At 41.0% G+C, this 20,881-nt stretch overlaps 2 protein-coding genes across 2 annotated transcripts in view; both read right to left on the minus strand.

Moving 5' to 3' along the window:
* Positions 1-1,138: 1,138 nt before the first annotated feature.
* Positions 1,139-2,585, minus strand: foxi1 (forkhead box i1; the record flags this gene model as incomplete). Its single annotated transcript, XM_080049398.1, has 2 exons — positions 1,139-1,683; positions 1,973-2,585. The coding sequence occupies 2 exons, from the start codon at positions 2,583-2,585 to the stop codon at positions 1,139-1,141; spliced, it is 1,158 nt and encodes a 385-aa protein (XP_079905524.1).
* An 11,960-nt stretch (positions 2,586-14,545) lies between these two features.
* Positions 14,546-20,881, minus strand: part of dock1 (dedicator of cytokinesis 1) — a 172,877-nt gene continuing 166,541 nt past the window's right edge. Inside the window, exons 49-52 of the mRNA XM_080049354.1 lie at positions 20,649-20,847; positions 18,591-18,771; positions 16,966-17,120; positions 14,546-15,380 (exon numbers count right to left, since the gene is read on the minus strand). Of these exons, the coding sequence (XP_079905480.1) occupies positions 15,285-15,380; positions 16,966-17,120; positions 18,591-18,771; positions 20,649-20,847 (631 nt within the window). The 3' untranslated portion in view covers positions 14,546-15,284. The remainder of the gene's footprint in view (positions 15,381-16,965; positions 17,121-18,590; positions 18,772-20,648; positions 20,848-20,881) is intronic.

The raw sequence follows: 20,881 nt of genomic DNA on the forward strand, positions 1-20,881 counted from the left end.
GGCTATTGGAAGTGACAAGCGGAAAATGTCTCTGTCTTACACACTTTACTGCTTACAGCCACTTGACTTCAGATCTCCTGACAGCCTCCCGAAAGCATTCATACAGGTTTATTAAGAACTTGCTTGGAATAACAAAAACGTTAGAGAACTAAATCAGAATCTTTTTAAGGCCATTTTTTTTTGGGGACTGATTGTGGCTAAGAGAAAGACAGGAATCAGAGCACTGTCAACAGCATATTCTAAACTGTCAATTAACATTAAGAAATTCTACAAAAAAAAAAAACAATCCAATAATATTATTATGTGATATGAAAAATAACAATTGATTTAAGTTGAAAAAGATGTAAACGACCAAACAATACACTCTGTTAGTCCTAATAGGAGACTTATAGGAATTTGAATATGCTTTTCATCAGGAAAAATTAAGAAAAGACCTGAAATGGCTTCCAGAACCTAGACCAAAATAGGAGAAAAACGAAGCATGTCTAATAAATTACTATCTAAAGTCAATGTCTCAGCACAGTCACAGAATCACTGGGTTTCTTTCTAACTTTGTCAACATCCAATAATGAAAAATAAATATATAGAAAATGACGCATGATTATGGAGTTAAAATAAATGACTTTTATTCAAACATCAAGTTTAAATATAGACCACAAAACAAAATTCAGTCGAAAATACATGGCATGTCACATCTTCTTATGAAAATAATTTCTGTACATAGGTGTCCTCTTTTCCAAGACACAGGCGACCCCCAACAGAGCAGCTACAATAAGTATAAAAACAACAACACAGGTAAAGTCAGTTAAGAGATAGATTCTGCGGGCTCATGAGTGAATCAAACAGGTTTTCATTCAATTGCATTATAGCAAACCATGAGAGATAAATTGTCACTTGAAAAGCATGAACATTTCTATTACAGGGAAACACATAGTCCCACTTAGGAGAGGTTACTGTGGATACAATAGCAGTTCAGTGCAGTGCTATAGTTTTTTTTAGGATGAGGGCCTTTACTAAACCAGAGAGTGAGTAATAAGGAACGACAGCAGGCTGCAAAAGAAATGTGAAGGCTTACAATGGGTGATAAATTACTTTTTTTTAATCCAAAAACACTGACGAAGACAAGACAGCTATTGGTCTACACCTCTGTTCCTTCCCGGCTGTATATGAGGTTGTTAACACTGAAATGGTTGGAGAGGCTCTGTACTGATGTGTAATAGTTCATTCTGTTGTTGTCAGAGTTCAGTGGGGTGATTAAAGAGGGCGAGTAGGAGCCCAGTCCCGACATGCTCTGGGGATGCCCGGAGCCGTAGTCCCGCTCCACTACGGCAGTATTCCCCCGGGAGACATCGCTGCTGCCGTTGGCCGCAAGCAACGAGTTGACGTTGGACACGAAACTGTTGTAACACGGGCTGTGCTCCGTGGAGGCTGGAGAGGGGGACGACTTGGGTTCAGTGGAAGCCGGGGATCCGTGCAGGCTGGGCGGGGACGAGCTCAGGAGGCTGGCGGTGTCGGCGCAGAGCTTGTGCGACTGCGAGCCGTCTTGTTCGGACTTGATGGGCAGAGAGGCAGCACTGTCAGCTCCTGCGGTTAGGTCAGCTCTCCTCTTTCTCTTCCGCCTGAAGTTGCCATTGTCGAACATCTTCTCACAGTTGGGGTCCAGCGTCCAATAGTTTCCTTTACCTGGAGAAAGAAACAGAGGCAAGGGGTTAAAATATGGAGGACACTTTTTGTTTTTTCAGCTCAAACTTGCCCTTCTTTGTTGATTTAATTTCCTAATTGAATCCAACTGACAACTTCCAGGAGCAGTGTAACACATTTAAAAAGTTGTTTTCTTATTGATCAGGAACAAGCAAATCAGAAATAATATTCCAAATATGATTCAAGCCAATTCATGAGGCATGTTAAATAAAAGTAGGCCTCATCTCACACAGAAATACTATACATTTTGGTAAACATATTCCACACTCACCAGGGTCATCCTCGTCGCGTGCCACTTTCTTGAAACAGTCGTTCAGGGACAAGTTGTGGCGGATGGAGTTCTGCCATCCAGCTTTGCTCTTCTTGTAGAAGGGGAAGTTCTCCGCCACGTACTGATAGATTTGACTCAGAGTCAACTTCTTGTCCTGGGTGTTCTGTATGGCCATGGCAATCAGCGCCGAGTAGGAGTAAGGCGGTCTGACCATCTTGAAGAGCTCCTGCTGGCTGGAGATGGACAGCCAGCCCAGGTCCGCTCCACCAAAGCCGGTGGGAGGCGGCAAAAACTGCCTCTGGTTGGAGCCGTATCCAGACTGAATGTAGGACGTGCCGTTGTTCCCGGGCAGATAAGGAGAGGAGTTGATGCCCGGTCCGTTCAGCCACAGGTACGGGTTGGCCGACGCGGAGGAGTACTCCCCAAGGCCGTAGCTGGAGGGGTGCGTCGGCGGCCTCTGTTGGTGGTGATGGTGGTGCAGGTTCTGTTGGTACACACCGTAGTTGTCGCAGTACACGGCCATGTCTAGGATCTCCTGCGCGCTGTGGTGCTGAATAGGGCTGCTGCTGGTGTTGTTCTGCTGGGTAGATGGTTGATGTCCAAAAGCGTTCATAATCCGCCCCAAACCAGATTCCACCCCCCAAAATAAACCTTGCTACTTTCGTCTCTGTGTCTCGATCTCCCTCAGGACTGAACTCATCCTCAGAGGGAGGGAGTATTTATGCTGCAGCGCCCGGAGACTCTACAGGTAGCCCCCATTGAAGAAAACTTTTTTTGGGGATGGTCAGTCACACCCCCTCTGGCGTCTCTCGCAGTGCAGCCCAGTTCGTGATGAGCCAATTTCCCTATCAATGAGCGGCCGATACTGCCTCTAACTGCAATGCTGAGCTCTGTGTTATTTTAAGGTATATTCTCATTAAGGAAGGTGTGAAAGAGTTACTTTTTTTCTCGTGCGTAGTTAAGCACTGGGGCTGGTGTTAGCCATGGCAACGTCTTTAGGAGTAGTTTTAAACTCATTACAGAAAAAGGGAACAGGAGCTGTGACACTTTATGATTTATTTAATACGATTAACTATCCGAGGTCTCAGCAATAATGACTTGAACTTTTACGGGTTCCAAATAAATTCGGATAATTTACTCAAAGAAATTATTTCAGCTCCAGCTATAGGGCGCATGGATTTTCTTAGCCTATACTGCCAGACTTGAGTGAATGTCTGAATAAAAAAAATCCCTATCGATTTAATTAAAAAATAAGCGTCTAAAATACTTTTTGAAGTACCTACTTATGGTGAAAAAGAAATAAGGGTTGTAATCACTTGATAAAAAAGAATAACATTTACGCATACGGTTGTAACCATGTTAGAACTCGTTGAAATATCTGCAAGACAGTGTCAACCCCAAACAACTGCGACCGGCGTGTGTTTGTAAAAAAGCCACCTCCTCTTAAAAAGAAACTCGTTTGCAATAAACACTTCACAAGTGCCGCAAGTTTAGTGTCAACAAGTGTCTCGTGTAAAAACAATAATATCCCCAGCAGGCTTACTGTCCTACCCGCCCTGGAATTAAATACATGTCTAATCTGTAATTACGTCATACTGGTACATTTATCTTTGTGAATTTTACAATAAACACAAAGTAAACATCAAACGCGTTCAACAGGTTTCTGCATCAAGCCTGCATAAGCCTACATTACATGTCGAATTATAGGTAAACTAAAATTGGATTTTACTAAGTGAAAACTGAAATCGGAAGAAAAGCCATGAACTTTATTTTAATGTGAAAACATTTAAAAATATATATATATTTTTTACAGGATATTTGCTGTAGTTCTTGAACTTGCATGCTTCAACGTTATAGAGTTAAATAGGAATACCTGTAAACAACAGTAAAATCATGTTTTTATTTTACTAATTTGGTCAAAGGGACCTAGCCAACCCTGGTGGCTTCTAGTGCCGACCTCCACTAGTTTCGACTGAGCGGAGGGCGGAAGAGACCTTCTTCGGTTTAAGTGTGTTAAATTTGTTTAAGGCTTTTTTTCTTCTTTAACACAACTAAAAATATTCCACTCTTTAATTTTTTTTTGGCGTTTTTTTGGAGCTCGGGGCCTGAATCTCTTTCTTTAGCAACTTTAGGGGTCATGAATGAAATCAGGTCAGTTTTACCTATTGAGTGGCCTGTGCGTTCAGATCTGTGGTCGTAAAGAGAGGGCTCTGCTGCTGCTGCTACTGGACTCCACTGCACTAATCGGCAGAACATTCCTCCTCTCCATGACCTTGATGTAATTGTTTGGCTCGGAGGTGTTGTACCGACCACGGGCTGTACAGCGGTGGCGAGCCGTGGACTCCGCGGGGGGGAGGTGGCATTTAACCCCGAGAAGAAAAACAACACAACCTGTTAGGTGTCCAACACCCTGTACTGCTAATTACTGCTGACTGGACACCTGAATTCAAGCAAATACTGCAATGATGCTCCTCCTCAGGAAAGTTTTCGTGTTGCCCAGGTATGATCCCTTAGTATTTGTATTTTGTATGCATTTCTGCAGTTTAACATTCGTAGAATTTTAGATTAAAACAACACTTTCATCCTATCCCTATTTATTTTCTTGCAATTAGGTTGATTAATCCTAGGCAGAAATAATGAGTATTGGATTAAATTCAGCGATGTCAACTGTGGCTCGGCATGGCAATCCCAAGCCCCCCATGGCATTGTAAAGTAATAGTTCAAACATGCTGACTTTGTGTGTGGTTATGTGTGTGTGTGTGTGTGTGTGTGTGTGTGTGTGTGTGTGTGTGTGTGTGTGTGTGTGTGTGTGTGTGTGTACTTGTACAGGAATCTTTGTGAGGACCAGTTTTAGCTTCTAACGATTGGAGAGAAGACATTTTTGGAATTTGAGGACATTTTGCCTGGTCCTCACTTATTTAAAGGGCTATTTGAGGGTTAAGACTTGGTTCAGGTTAGAATTAGGTTCAAATTAGAAGTTATTGTAAGGGTTAGGGTTAGGCAATTAGTTTGGATGGTTAGGGCATGGGGCTACGGAATGCATTATGTCAATGAAGTATATGAGTATAGGCGTACAAATGTGTGAATGTGTGTGTGTGTGTGTGTGTGTGTGTGTGTGTGTGTGTGTGTGTGTGTGTGTGTGTGTTGGGGGGCGGGGGGGTCTATTGTTGCCCTGCCATGTCTGTCTTCTTCCCCTGTTTCCTCAAGCCTTTTTCTTTAGGTCATGGGAGCTTTTTACTCTGAGAGATCAAGTCAATCCCGGAGAGGTCAGAGAGGCATAGCCAGAGTCACCGCAGGCCCTTTCAGGATGTAAGCAGAGGAAAACCACTGCTGTAGGTGATGGGAGAATCATCAGTATGTACTTCTCATCATCCATTCACTATTATAATCTATCGGCACATTTTTACTTCTGGGATTACTGCTAAAACCACGCTAGAATCATCAAAGGCCCTCAAGGCACGTTTTACTGCAGACAGCCTTGGTTTCACCCATGAGGCTGTGTGAGTAAGATAGACAAACTGTTTGTTGCTTGGAAGTAATTACTACACTATTGGATGTACTTCAAGCCAATGAAATCATGAGAGGCCCAGATAAAGTCATTCATTCTGACAGGGTAAACAAACGTATCCTTTTGTGCAGCCAAAGGGGCCTTGTCCTTCTCGGAGTCTCCCCCCAGTGGAGGAACAAAGCCAAACAGACACACTCAGCTTGACTGCTAATTAATGATCAGTCTGGATGCAGAGTGACATGAGAAAAAAAGAAAAAAAAAGAAAATAAGCTTGCTCTCGAGAAAGTTAATTCCACCGCAGCCCTTGCAGTGCGAGGAGATTAAAGACAGTTGGAGTGTTGTGATCTTGAAACTTGGCAGGCAGAGCATCTGTCTGGCCTCGGAGCATCTTTCATTTCTACACTTTATTCTTTAAGATTGGCCAAGGCATTTACCCGCCGCAAGGCACATTCACATTAGGATCTCTGGCTGAGCGTTGCACATTTTCCAAAACAATTTCAAGAGTTAAAATAGGTGACTAATGAGTATTCTTATGAAATGTTTCACATTGTGTCATATTTTAAAAGTATTTACTGACTATTTAATGACTGTTGGATAAAACAATTGGCTTCTGCATAAATAACTCATTTTGAAAGGTCAACACACAAGTGACGTTGTCTGAAGATGTAAAAAATAATAAGATTGGTTTCATTCATTTGTGTCAATACAAAAAAACGTCACTTAATTTATTCTGAAAATCACATTTATTCGTTCTCCCCCTCCTTCAGAAACATATAATCTAGGAATAGGAAAAGTTTGACATACTGGGGCACCTAGATGCTATCTTTCCACACCACACTTGTGTAAAACAGCACGTTTGGACTATATGCTTGGCTTCCAAACCGGTTGTGATGTCACAAAATGCCTCAAACTCTGATTCAAGGTGAGCGCATGAGAAATGTTTCCTTTTTGGAATATAGATGTCATAACTCTGCACATACATCATTTATTCACACTGACGCCCAGACACCAAAGTGACCAATCACTTTTGTTTGCTATAGGGCACGTTAAAGTTTGCTTCCAATCCATTGTGGTCGATAGTCTCGACTAAAAAAAAAAAAAATAATTCACCTACATAAATATCACTAGCTATTTGTTTACCCGTGAGGGGCCCAAGGAGGACAATATGTTTCTTATTAGTGATCAAATGTTCCTCTCTGTGTAGTAGTCCCATCTGACCAATTAAGCTTTTGGCTGTAGCAGTGTGTCTAAGGTGTCAGCCCTGCAGACGGCACGCTGACCAAAGGGAAGAAATACAACCAGCCTTGGCCTTCTGCTTTGCTGCTGCCGGTTGCATTAGCTTAATTCTCTCCTGTGCTGGACAGATTTACACCCCTGCTCCTGATTACATCCTTGGAAGGGATCAGATGCTATACCGGTCTGTTGGAGCCAAAATCACACTTTGCTGCAGAGAGGTTAAAAATACTCAGTTTTTTCCCCAGTGTATTCTTTAGAGAATTAGACATTTGGTATGAAGATGAGATACTTGTAAGCGATGATATTCAAACTTTAAACATCTGATCACCCATTAAAGGTGGAGTCAGTGATTCTGGAGAATGCTTCTTGTCAAAATCAATTTGTCAAAATCAGTGAATATCTCCCCACAATATTCAGTAATGTGTGTGTGCGCTGAAAAAATAAATCCAGTGTAAATACACAGCCTAGGCACTGTAAACAGACATGTAAATAAAAGGTATGTCAAAAATGGGGGCCCACCGTAGCCAGCAACATGTCCAGACATGTGTTCATGAGGAGAAAAATGTTTCTGACAAGAAGCATTCTCAAGAATCACTGACTCCCCCTTTAAACAACCGATGCTTCAATTCAATGGTGAAAAGATGATGTGGACATAAACTGATAAAACAGGGTGCTGGTGTAATTAAAACGATAAATTATGAGGCCAATCCAAAGGTTTATGTCACACTAGTTACTCATCTGCACAGTGATGATAGGACACGCAGGTTGCACTAGCAGTCTCATCCAGGTGAGGGCAGCATTGCTTTAGACGTGACAATTTCAACATTACTCAATAAACCACACTATTTACAATATCCATGTATCAACAAAGCTGTGCAGCCTTCTGGGAGGCAAAAATATATCAAATTCCACAATCTGATCACTGTATCGATTTTAATCATGCCGAAATTTAGGAAATACAGAGGCCTTAAAGTGAAAGTGATGACATATGTTTGGCTATCTGGAAGTTAACTGTCTGAGTGCACATGGATAGTGTCCATACACAACCTTTACATTTCTCCAAATTTGCTCATAGTTTACTTTGTTGCTTTAGAATGGTGTCATTATATGACAGTAATAATACATTTATTCTGCTCTGAAAAGGTCAGTGTATTATAATGTCAGACGTAAGGGACTGTATGTAGCTTTTGAGAATGAATCACTTTTTGCCATTTAACAGTCAGAACCATAATGCAAACCTTGCTCTCAGTGGAGTTAGTAATGAGTCTGTCATGGTATCGGTGGGAACCTGTGAAAAATATCCATCTCTTCGAAAACTCACAAGAAATACTTCTGAAGCAGCTGGAAAATATAGACGTGGGATCAAAAAGACCAAATTACAAAGATCTTATTAACCGGCTCAAATCAATATTATGCTACTGGGCCAGCATGCCTATGGCACGTCTAAACTATTTCCGTGTGAAGCTGAAAGAAGCTGGGAAACTCTGCTTCCTCATCAAACCAGTCCTCCACGCCCCATCTCTAGGTAAGGTTTCTATAGCAACACGTCTCACTGACTGACTGGGAAAACCCAGTGCTTCATAATAGCCTCAGCTATAATAGATCACCAGCACTTGGCTCTCATAATAAGTACAGAATGTGCATTTTGTATGTACTGCTGAATGCAGCAGAAAATAACATACACGCTAATGGGCTCAGCTTCTCCTATGCTTTATTGTCCTAGTCTTGTAAGAGCTGCTCGTGACGGCCCTTCTTGATAAGAAAGTGATGGAGTGTCTGTCTGGAGTGTGTAAAGTTGGAGGCAGCACCGAAAAACAACGTTAAAAGGTGTTCACTCAAAGCCTTGGCTGATGGCTACCAGTGCAGGTGTAAGATCTTTCAACAGATGAGAAACACCAAGCAGCAAAATATCTCACACTGTAACACTATGACAAAATTTGTAACTCAAAATCAGTAATTACTTCGGCCCATTTAGAAGCAGGGCAGCAAACTACTGATTATTTTTACCAGAATAAAGTGAAATGTCCGAGAGCCATAAGTGAACAAATGCAAGGCTGTATAACCAACTGGGCAGAGCAGGTAACTAACCATGGGCACCAAGATCCCTGAGGGGGTCTTGTGCAATATCAGCTAATATGGGTCCTAAGCTTGTGGTCCTGACCTTATAGAGGGGACATATCTTAATATTTCCTTCTCAAAACCAAGATAAGTTTTTGGTTCGTATTGTAGGCCTACTTACGTGTATATATTTTGTATAAAGATAGGTTTTAACAAATTGCTTCCAAGTTCTGAGTACTCCAAGTCCAAGACCATGTACTGTAGGACTGCAACTTATGTAGTCCTTCATTATTTATTGATTAGACTGATCGACTTCAGTGATCATTGAAGATACACAGTGTTAGGAAAAAGTCAAATCAAGGTTAATCATATTTCACCAAAACCCATCTTAACTTATTCAAATCGCTTGTTGTTTTGTCCAACTAACAGTCTAACACCCAAAAAGATTGGGTTTGCTGTAGATGACTTTGAAAAGGAAGAAAAAATTTGAGCTTAAAATATTTGAGGTCAAGTAATCATCACAATTACTAATCAAGTTGCTAATCATTTCCTGGCAATCAACTACCCGATTATTCAACTAATCATTAAAGCTCAAGTCTACTGCATCCACTGGCGTCCAACAGCATGATCAATCATGTCTTTCTTTTACACAAGGACTGCAATTACATTAATTACAGAATATGTTCTCAATTAAATTCTGCAACTATGATTTTACAGAAATTGAATAAAGAATCTTCAGTAAGCATTAGAATGACAAAGGTGAGTGGTTGAATTGACTCCATGACAATGTTCAAGTTGATATTACTGCAGAGCATGCAATGCCGACGCTCACTCAACAGAGTAACTAAAGCCTTATTCTGGCCACACAAGATGTGTTTGCTCTGTCATTGAACGCAATTCATTTAGTCAGTGTACTGCACCAACTCACTGACAACTGTGGTGAGATAGAAAGGGGCCTTATGGCTCCTGCATGACACTATCTGTAACAGCTACGCACAGCACTGCACTGTCATGTTGACATCTATTGACTGCCGGCGAGGGTACATGTTTATTTACGACAGGCAGCTGTACATTTAGTTTTCGACAGTTGACAGTTAGAATGTCAATCACCATGTTATATAATGGATACATTTTCTTCTTTATTCGACAGCTACAGTAAATGTAGCATAAAGACAGAGAGGTGGATGGCATTTGACACAACAACTAAGTGAACAAGTCTTGTCTGTAAATGTGCACTGCCAAGGTTTTTTGCTAAATGTATTTTTACTGAACAACAAACATTAATTTTACCTAACCTATATGATTAGGGGTTTTCATACATTTATGTTGGCAATTAAAGGTGTAGACAGCGAGTCTGGAGAATGGTTGTGGTCAAAAGCACGTTGTCAAACCTGTGAATATCCCTTCATGATCCGCTACTGTGTGCCAGCTGAAAAAAAATAGGCTAGGCTCTGTAAACGTGTATGTTGATGGTGGGCCACCTTTGTTTACATAACTGCTTATACTAGTGTATTAACACCAGATTCATTTTTCAGTGCACTGCACACACAGTAAAGACAGGTAGGAAATTGTGAGGAGATATTCACCGATTTTGACAAAAAGCAATCTCCAGAATGGCTGACTCCTCCTTTAAGCAACATATAATATATCTCAACCCCAAACAAAAATCAATCCGTACAGCTAACAGTTGAATCTCCTGAAAAGCTATGTATTCCCTGAATGCTTGCCACATTAACAGTATAAAACCAACCACAAACATGTCTGTTATTTGTAGTAAGTCTCCATTTGAAAAACAAAAACAAACTAAAAGCATAGCTGTTGATATATGGAAATATTATTCTCTTACATTATGCAAAGGATACATTTAAAGAGGACCATGCACATTTGCAGCCTCCCAACAAATGAAAGTGTGTAAAGAGGGAAGGAAAATATACCCATTATTACAGGTCGAAATGACAAATGAGATGGGGATAGAGTGCGTTGTAAATACATTCCTTGTGGATAGAAGGAGCTAGCTCACAGCCCCCCCTCCCGCCCCCCCCACAAAGCCCCTGGAAATCCTCTCAATTAAGCGATGCATTTCCCTGTGCTATGAGGAGCGAGCGGGCGAAGTATAATGCCCGAGCACAAATCACTGAGAGCCCTATTGAAACGGCTGCCAGTTAACTATGTAATATTACCACTGCTGAAATGCGTCACCCTTTATCCCCTTTCAATTGCAAAGCCAGATATTGAGTGTGCACTAGGTATTCTTGATAAGTGAATTATGCCATTGATGAAACTTTTTATTCCCACCTCACAGAGGGAGAGAACAAACTTATCACTGGAATGCAATAAGCAGGTCACACTGTATTGGACCTCCTTTGGACTTCTTTAAGTGTTGCCTAGAAACTTTAAATCAGGAAAACTTTGTAATGGCCTAATGAAAACAAATCTGTTTGACCACTTCTATTTAGCTACCCACAAGTCAATATTTAGTAGGGGTTCCTTTTGCCAGCAATTACAGCCGTTAAGTCTATGCAGATAGATTTCTGACTGCCTGTACATATGGACACAACCCATCATTGTAATTGGTTAAACTCTGTTTCTTCACACCAAAACCACTCTTTTTAACTCCTTGATATTTTATAACATTGTTTATTTTTGTGCTTTTATATTTATGTTTTTCTATCCTGTTATTATTTTACTGTAGGTCCTTGCTTTACTGAAACCTTACTGCGCCATTGAAAACAGCAGTATCAATAAAGTTGACTGTAAAGTTTATTATTGTTACAAATACTGTATATTGGATTGGGGCCTGGATTTGAGGACGTTAGCATTGTTGTTCAGAAGCCCTGTGTGGCTTTTTGTCTTCACGTTTGGATAGGTCATTATCTTGCTGGAAATATAAATCTTCCATGACACACTCTCGCTTTTGCAGGTTGTCCTCCCTGATGCCATTTATGAGTCTCATACCGCTTCCATGTCATGTGAGGCAAGGGGCTTTCTCTTTCATAAAACTGCTCTTAAATTACAGGGACGGCAGTTATTGTGTACGCGCCGTGTCTCCAGTCTCCAACGTGACCCCTCCACAGGCCTTCTCAAGGTAGATTTACAGCTGTGCCATTGTACTTTTGTTTTGCGTTTCAACCTTGTGAACATTTTTTAATACTTTATATTCATGATTTAGTTCTTGCCAAGATGTTGTCTGAACAGCTAGACCTTGTGGATTTAAGTGTTTCATCTATTCATTTATTGTCTAGGTGTTAATTCTTAAAGAACTTGTTGCACCAGTAATAATGAGGTGGGGTTGTCATAGTAAAGAGGGGTGAATGCTTACAAAATGTACTTTTGTTCATTGGCAGATAATTTGACATGTCACAGTAGGAAAAGCAAAGGTTTAATTAGTACATTGAGTAATGGCTAAATTCCATTTATTTTTCTTTCTTCTTTAGGGTCCTGGTAAGGTATGTGATGGCTCACAGTCAAGGCTCGAGTCATCCTCAATGCTAGTGTAACACCTGTTACATTCATTTGGTTTGTATATTTATTTTCTTGAGTTCAAAGAGGGACTGATTTGTCCAAACTTTTTTATATTTTTTATTAGTCTTTGATATAAATAGTGCAAAAAAATCCTGCTCAGCTCCATTATGGTTCAATATAGGGGGGAGGTGAAAACATTGCATTAGCACTGTGTGAACAACGTGTGTGCTTTAAATCATCAATGCATTAACCAGCATTGCCTTCATGTTGTTAAGCAGTGCAGTGCCTAACACATGCATTTGTTCGCTTGTAGTTATTGATCGGCGATTAGGTTTGGATGATTAGTTAGTGGCCATTAAAGGTCGTTTGTTTTTCTTATGTCGGCGTCACATACAGTCCAAAAGATTTTCACATGGAATCAATTGAAACCATACATTCCAACAGTGTTGTGTCGAAGTCACCATGCAAGCGGGTCGAAATGTGCGTTAGCACTGAGCAAAGGCTTTAATCAACACCACCCTGTTTTTGTTAGAATAAGCATAGTACGGCGCCGCACTGTAGCACGGTTAATGGCCCATGGAGGGTGTCAGGTAGTCAAGCCTTGAGAGGAACTGGAAGAAAGAACGAGGCAATAGGGGAACCAGGAGAAAAAAATAACATTGGTATTGGTTGCATTTTTATTGAATATTACTTAGTCCATTTCTTTCTGTTTGCAGGGCAATTTATCATGGAGATAGGAAGAACATGATAAAATGAAGGTCCTATATGGTGCGCATAGGGTACCTTCAATTCAGCTGTTGTAACATGTACACAACAATAAATGGTCTTCGCCACGGCAGATTGGATTTTTCTGTTTAACAATACACATGAGGAAAGAGGGAACACCAACGATTGGTACAAGATACACTGGTTTACATATATATTGATTGGTACATCTTGAGAATTAAATTCGGAGGCAGTGTTATTTACTCGGTTTATTGATGATCAATAAAGAAACGGGTGGGTGAATTATCAACATATTAACAAGACTTCTGACAATATGCTAGAGCTACAGCAGCACAAGTGGTCTCCTATGACAGCCTCTCTCAACTGAAACACCAAGGGAAAATATGTCATTCAGCGTTCCTAATTAGGACAAGAGAGCTGTGCAAACCCCAACTTTCTTGAGATGTTTAAAAAAAAATCAACTTCAAACAACAGATGCTAGAGTTTGAGCGCTTCTCTTCAGGCGGACACCCACTCACAAAGTGTCAGCAGAATAGGAGAGCAGAGGAATATAAGCCACCTGGGGGCAAGCGCTACAAAAAAGGTGCCACAAGCTGGTTTTATGATACAGGCGGCGGGGGTCTGTAAAAGTGTGCAAATGACGGTGTGGAAATTGAAAGTTCAACAGTTCCAGCTCAACTTCCCAGCAGTTTCAAGTCACTGGAGCAAAACAAATAAAAAAAGAAATAAAAAGTAAGCCTCGAATGCGATACATGCAACAACGATCACTGTCATTGAAATTAATACTAATGAAGTTATTCCACTGACACCCAAAGTAATGCATGACTAAACTAATTCAAGCCTGATTCAATTTAAAGCTGCTGCACAACAGATACTGAATACACTTTCTTACTGGTTCAAACACAAATCGATAATTTGGAGTCAAAATCCATTTAAGCGATCACGCAAAATCTGTCAACATCATGTGCGTCTTTGCACGAGAGTCCCTTGACACCCTATGTATAATTTTCACACACAAAAACATAACGGATGATTCAATTATTCACATCATGTGTTACTATGCTGGAGCAGTGTGAAAAAAATACAGAGACAACCTTCAGCTGTTTGTATAAAAAGCAGATTTCAACAGTGAACGGAGCAGGCAAAGCTGGAACCTGTGTTGTGTTGGCTCATCTACGCCGCTAAACCATTCTTCAAACATGGCGGGCCTCATTCCAGGTTCACACTTAAGGCTTTACAAAAAAAAGAGAAATGATCGCTTGGTGACACATTATGTAGATGTGATTGCATTAGCCTGTATATGGAAGTCATTCCGTAGCGTACAGTCTCAGTATAAAACGCCTCTGTGTTCATAACAAAGAGGCTGAAGTGATGGCTGTCAATCAAGCGGGCGCAAAGCCTAGACACTAAGCATTTTCTGAAGAAATGAAGGAACACGTATAGATTGCCGGTTTGTTATGGATTTCATAAATATGAAAAACACCTGCGTCTATTTTCAGCATCTCTCTCTCTGTAGACCAAAATAATGAGGCAGACATCTTTTTTAAAAATACATACATTTGAAAGTTTATTCAGAAGTCATGTCAGTAGTGAATTGGGAACAGTCAATATTATTGAAATCCAAGGTTACAGCAATCAAGGACAAGGTCTGAACAATGATAATGCGGTATAGGAGTATTAGTTGTGTATGTGCACTCCAAATTTTTTTAACCATAAAATCCATCATAGGTTCTCTCATTCCAACTCTGTCAATTCAAAACCTACAAGCCCTTTTTTGTTTTTTTTTCATATAAATGCCACTTGTTCTAATGATACGTTAATACAAAAAGTCATGATCAAGTCACATACAAAAAAAAAATGAAATAAAATAAAATCATATATACAAACCTCTGTACATAGTGGGAATATGAATAAAAGAGAGAGGAATTACTCTTAAATGAGCTATGTGCTCTCATATACTTGAGAGTGGGTCAGTAAAGCTTATATATGTCTCAACACAATGTCCTGATAAAGTCTTGTGGCATGGCAGACAGCATCTACAAATTCAGAATCACAGAATACTAATCGGTGCATCATGCTCCCTGTTCCAGATAGCTTCAAACTGAAGGCAACGAATGGGGGGTACAAAAAAAAAAGATTATAAGAAGGGGCGGGCTACAGTGAGGTATTCATCTTGTCAATTGTGGACAGGGAGCGAGGAATGTGTGGGATAAAAGAAACAACCGTTTTTTTTTGTTTTTTTTGGTAAGCGGTAACTATTGATGTTTTTTATTGTTGTGTTGTCAAGTGTGTTGTTTGGTCCTACTGTCAAGTGTCTTTTGTTCACTGTACAATTCCTGAATCGATGGAGGCCTGTTTCCGGGTGGTTTTGGGAGGAGGTGGAGGAGGGGTCTTGCTGGGCAGAGGAGGTGGCATGGACTGTGGAACAGACAAAAAACAGTCATGTTGAAATTGGCATACTCTTAGGGACAACAGTAGAGGTTTACAAGCCAAATTCAAATCTGAGGATTTAAAGCTGCTGTCACTCCTAAATTGATTGACAGGTATTTTCAATACGGCGACAAGTGCCAGGATCAGCTCAAACTACATTCATGTCAGATGAGAGGATCACTATGTCAGATTAGTTCATTCATGATGCTTTAAAATGTCAGACTACAAGTGCATCAGAATTGCGGAAAAGTATTAGAACCACGGCCTAGAAAAGGAAATGAGAGAGAAAAAAGTCGAAAGATGAAATACAATTCTGTGAATAAAGACGAAATACAACGTCGAGAATGAACTTGACGGTTCAAAGCCGGGGTTGAAGTTGGAAAGATGTTGACAGATTTAAACATCCCGGATCAATAAGTCACGAGTTAAACTTTCCAATTTCACTGCAGTCTTGAACTGTCAAGTTAAGTTTATTTGTGAAAAACAAATGTAAATCCTTATTCAATCCAAACAGAAGACATGTGAGCCAGTCTGTCCACCTGTATGCCCTTCCTACGCCACCAGCCATCACAACACAGAGAAGAGACAGGGAGTAATGCTCGTCAATGACCTCACCTCTGTCTGCCATCAAGGGACTGAAAATGAATGAAGAGTGGCTGTCACTCACAGTCTGCGAACATCTGCTCTCACTAGCGTCGGTGTGCTGCCACGCTCTATATGCAGAGGCTCTGTTTTACTACCTGTCCGCGGGCCGGTGACAGTGGATAAATAAGATTAGTTAACGGAGTGGCGAAGGCGAGAGGATCGCTGCAGGAGACGCCGGTGAGTGTGGAGAGACGAGCGGCTGATTAACAGCAGGAGAGCTCCTGATGGATGTGAGGGGTAAAGTAATCATCCAATCAATCATGTCTAGAGCGCCGCGCCCGGCCGGCCAGGGGAGGGGGGGGTGAGTATAAATAACAGCGGGGTGGACAGGCTGGGTGCAGGCCCTCCCTGCTAAACTGACTGATGCCTGCACTCCTCGTCTGTGACATATATTACAAAAAAATTACACGCAAATGAAGTACGGGCAGAGATTTGAGTGTGAAAACATGCATGCACAGACAGACGCACACACAGACACACACACTTGTACGGCTATACTTGTGCAGACATTAATTGACAAAATGCATTCCCTAGCCCCTTACCCTAACCATCACAACTAAATGCCCTAAGCCCAACCCTTAAACTAATCCTAACCCTCATTCATACCCGAACCTTAAACCATAGTCTTAACCCTCAAACAGCCCTTTAAAGGCCTGTCCCGAAGTGAGAACCGGACCAAATGTCCTCACTTTCCAAAAATGTCCTCACTGCTAAGGTCTAAAACTCAAATTGGTTATCACAAAAATAGTTGAACACACATACACACTGACACAAATGAACGCATGCACATTAGCACAAGACCTACAGGGGTCGGGGATAGTGGAGGAGGATGAACCGAATGTCAAGTGCGTGTCGGTGCCTCTTGTTTCATTAAAAGTGCCATGCATCATTAAGGAGCTCCTCTCAGTCCTAATTAAAACTCCCATACCCTTTGATGTGGCGGGGGCGGCGGAGGCGTCGAGGGACTCGTCAAGTCTTGATTATCGTGCAGGTTGCCGTAATCAGACGTGTTGCCTTTCAGGGGCAGCGGAGGAGGCATTTCACCTTTGTCGGAGGAGCGGCCCATTCCGTTCAGCTCCAGATCTGTGGAAAGAGAACGCTCATCAGCTCAACATTCATCATCCTCAAAACACATGGAGATTTCTTAAACAGTAAGAACGTTTGGGACCCAAAATGGATCACATGGTGTGACTGAACGTTATAAAGAAACAAGAAAAAAAGTGTGAAAATGTAATATAATGGAGCACAATTCCTGCACACACTGATTTTACACATCAGCATCAGCACAGTAGACATTGGGAATAATACTCAGTTGTATTATGTCATCTGTGGCTCCACAAAGTTAAACTTTAAATGTTGATTTTGGTCATTTGAAAGAATTGTATTTAGCAGGCAGGAGGGAGCCAACTAAAGATGTTGCTGTGCTATTAACTTTGCATTTAGGGGAAGTGTTGCACACACTGTTTTTGGAGCTTGCCCAATACAATCAACTAAAAGTCAGGATACCACTGCCTCTGTTGCATTGATTCCTTTTTACTAAATATATGTCTCTCGCAAGTCCCCCCAGACTTTATAGATGTGCCATAATCGATTGGAGTTCTTGTTTTTAGCTGCTACAAGCTGCGGATTGTTATACAAGAATCCTTTGACTGGAGGGGCTGGGATGAAAGTGATTCAGTCAAGTATTAAACAGCATCTCAGCGTGTGTCACCGGGTAAAATGTTTTCGTGATATAACGCCTCTAGCAGCAGAAGCAATGTATGTCAACTAAAAGTATTGTGTGTCTAACAAGGCAAAGAAGTTTAATTTTGTGGCAAAACCAATGGACTCTGTTCTCTTTGCTCATAAATGTCCTGCATAAGAGATTTGACACATTGAGCCCATTATGTGTGATCCCGGTGTCAGCAGCCAACCCAGTGACAAAGACATAAATTTGGAGGTAAAGTGTGCCGTGCTGACAGAATATGATTTGCATGGCCATTTTGAAAGAAGCGCGGCTGGCTAATATGACAAGGGGTGCAAGGTTTTAGATCAAACTGAACACAGTAACTTGTACTGCGGCATGTTGCAACAGTGGTGCAAGAGGTAAACCCACGTCAGAGGGACTACTGAGACTGCAGAAGCTCCAGTGCAAAGATGATACAACCTTTTTTAACTGAGTGTGTGCTGGAAGGTCGGGAGAGTGAAGTTAGTTTGCTCATACCTAGATTTTTAAAAAGGGACATAGACAGGTTTTTTCTTTTATGTTTCTTCCTCTGTCCTTGCTTTTCAATTTTGTTAAACAATTTTATTCCTATACTTTTTCCTTTTTTTCTGTGTATATCTGTATTTAGCTAGAGGTACCATTGAACTGTATGCTTGAAAATATCATACAATTTTGGATCTTAATACAAGGGGGATCTCTAAAGAGAGTCATTTGAAAGGGAGGGTTTGTGTTTACGTATCACAGTACATTGCCATGTCTGAGTTTGTATAAGGACAATTCAATAAAGATATTGTAAAAAATGAAAATTAAATAAAATAAAAATAAATAAAATATGTAATTGCTCTTACTGGAACCAGTGAGCAGGCTAAAGGAGAGTTTGCTCCGGGCGGTGATGGGTGGGGGTCCTGGTGAAGGGCAGGATGAGTTGGAGGAATTAGCAGGGGGTCCAGGGGAGACAGAGAGGCGACGGTCTCCACCAATCTGGTTGAGAACTTGACTCCTGGGTCTCTGCGGCCGCAGGGGGCTGATCTGAATGATACAGACAATAAAAAAAGAAGTAAGACACAGATCGGGGACTGAGTCATTGCCGGGTGCTGACAATCAAACCATCTAAATTACACAACAAGTCAATGAAACACAACTGAGAGGCAATGTTACTGTGGGGCGAATGAGTGGAGTCTATGATGAAATATAACAGAAGATCAATAAAAGATCATTTAAAAAGGAGAAGAGAATTTGTTTCACATCTCCTTCTGGGAGCGGTGTGTGTGTGTGAGCACATATTAAGTCGGCTATTTGTTTTCCTGAAGGAGAAAACCATTTGGATGAATGTGCTTGTTGGGATGCGATATCTCGTTCGCTGTTACAAATTATTGTTTGCAATGCAAGGCTGCGCTCTCCCAGCTCTATTATGGGCTGCAATTGAATATGAAAAAGATATGTCCTCGGGACTATTCCATACACTGAAGCCTACATTAGCAAACAACTTTGTAATTGGCCAAACATGCAGCCCAGAAGCAATACAATACAAACACTCTTCACTCAGGAATGTAATTTTGCTTTGTATTGAACGCAGAAAAGAAAATGTGTTTCAGAATAAAACTTCAACTAACACTAGTATATCCTACATCTGCTTGGTAGCCACTAGAGGCCCCTGGGTGCTTTAGCCTTGACCCCTGAGGCAGGAGGCTCCTATCACGGGCCAGACGGCTCCACCACTGCCAGGGGGGCTGGGGGGTGGGGGGCTTCTCTTGGATCCCATTCCTGCCCTTATCTCAATACTGCTAGTGAAGGGGGGATTCCCACTGGTCATGCAGAAAACTAGTGATGCTTGTCTGTAGCAATGGTGGTAAAGAGGGGAACAAGAACAGTACAGAGAGAGGGGGAAGATAAAGGTATGTAGAGTGCATAGAGGAGGGGGTGGTGGGTAGAAATGTGAGCTGTGTGATGTAGAGAGGAAGAAGGAGAGAGATAAGAGAGAAGAGGTTAACAGAGGCCAAGTGAAGAGGGTTAAGACCCTGATAGAGAAACAGTTATAATTGCAAGCTATAATATCAATGTATTGGACAGAATGAACGATATACCTATTATTTAGCTCTTCTCCCTCCTAAGGGGACCAAAAAGACCACATTTGACTTCAGGACAACACTACTAAACACTGAATTCAGAAGAATCCTTACACTGCTCTGTGACTCACATTAATATATGTCCTATGTGCTTGAGGAAAAGCTTGCATCGTTAACTGCTAATAAATGAATAATACAGCTAATAACAAAACAGCCGAGTAAAAGGTCAAACAATTGCATAATAAGTTTATCTTCTTCTCAACCCTTTTTGAACAGGTAAAGCAAGCGTTTGACAGTTTATTTTCACTTGTGGTTTTCTTTGTGTGTAAATATTACTTGATTGTAACTGTCCACTTGTTTCATCATTTTATTTTATTGCTTATTTTTCTTTTGTTTACTTGTTCGAAATAAAAACATTTTCAATAAAAGAAAAATGCAATAAAACGTAAGTTAGTAAGACTCAATTAATGGGTTTGTAATCCTTTTATTTATTATTAATGATAAGAAACCCATGAGACTTGTTTGTGTTATTAAGCAATGTAAATTGTAAACACGTTTCTAATAAGTGCGTATAAATGTCGTACTATCTCAAAATTATTATCAACATCTACTAATGTTAATAAGCATCTAAGGGCCTTATAACCTATTGACTCACACTTATTAATATAAAGTGTTACTGGGAAAAGAAAAAGAATGGCGGGAGTACACAGAATGGTTCGGGAGAGTAACAGATAAGTGCAGATTAACTATAGTGTGGAGGAGAGAAGAGAGTAAAGAGTAAAAACAGGAAAGGTGACCTAATCCCTTGAACACAGGTGACTTTTTTTTTCTTCCAGTTACCGTCTCTGATAGTATGACAGCTTCGGCGGGCTGCAGGAGGATCTCCGTGGTCTTCATCTCCTTGTCAAAGATCTCCTGGTGCTTGCTGTTCCTCTTCTCCTTCTTCTTGTCTTTGCGCGCGCTGTCCGGCTCGTCCCGGTCCAGCTTGTCCTGAGACTTGCAGTGCAGCTTCTTTGGCAGCAGCGGCTCCAGGGCGAAACTAAAAAAAAAAGATCCAGAGAGAACCGGTCTAA

The sequence above is a fragment of the Ammodytes marinus genome (genome assembly GCF_949987685.1).
Source record: "Ammodytes marinus genome assembly, chromosome: 20".
In the NCBI taxonomy this organism is placed as follows: domain Eukaryota; kingdom Metazoa; phylum Chordata; class Actinopteri; order Uranoscopiformes; family Ammodytidae; genus Ammodytes; species Ammodytes marinus.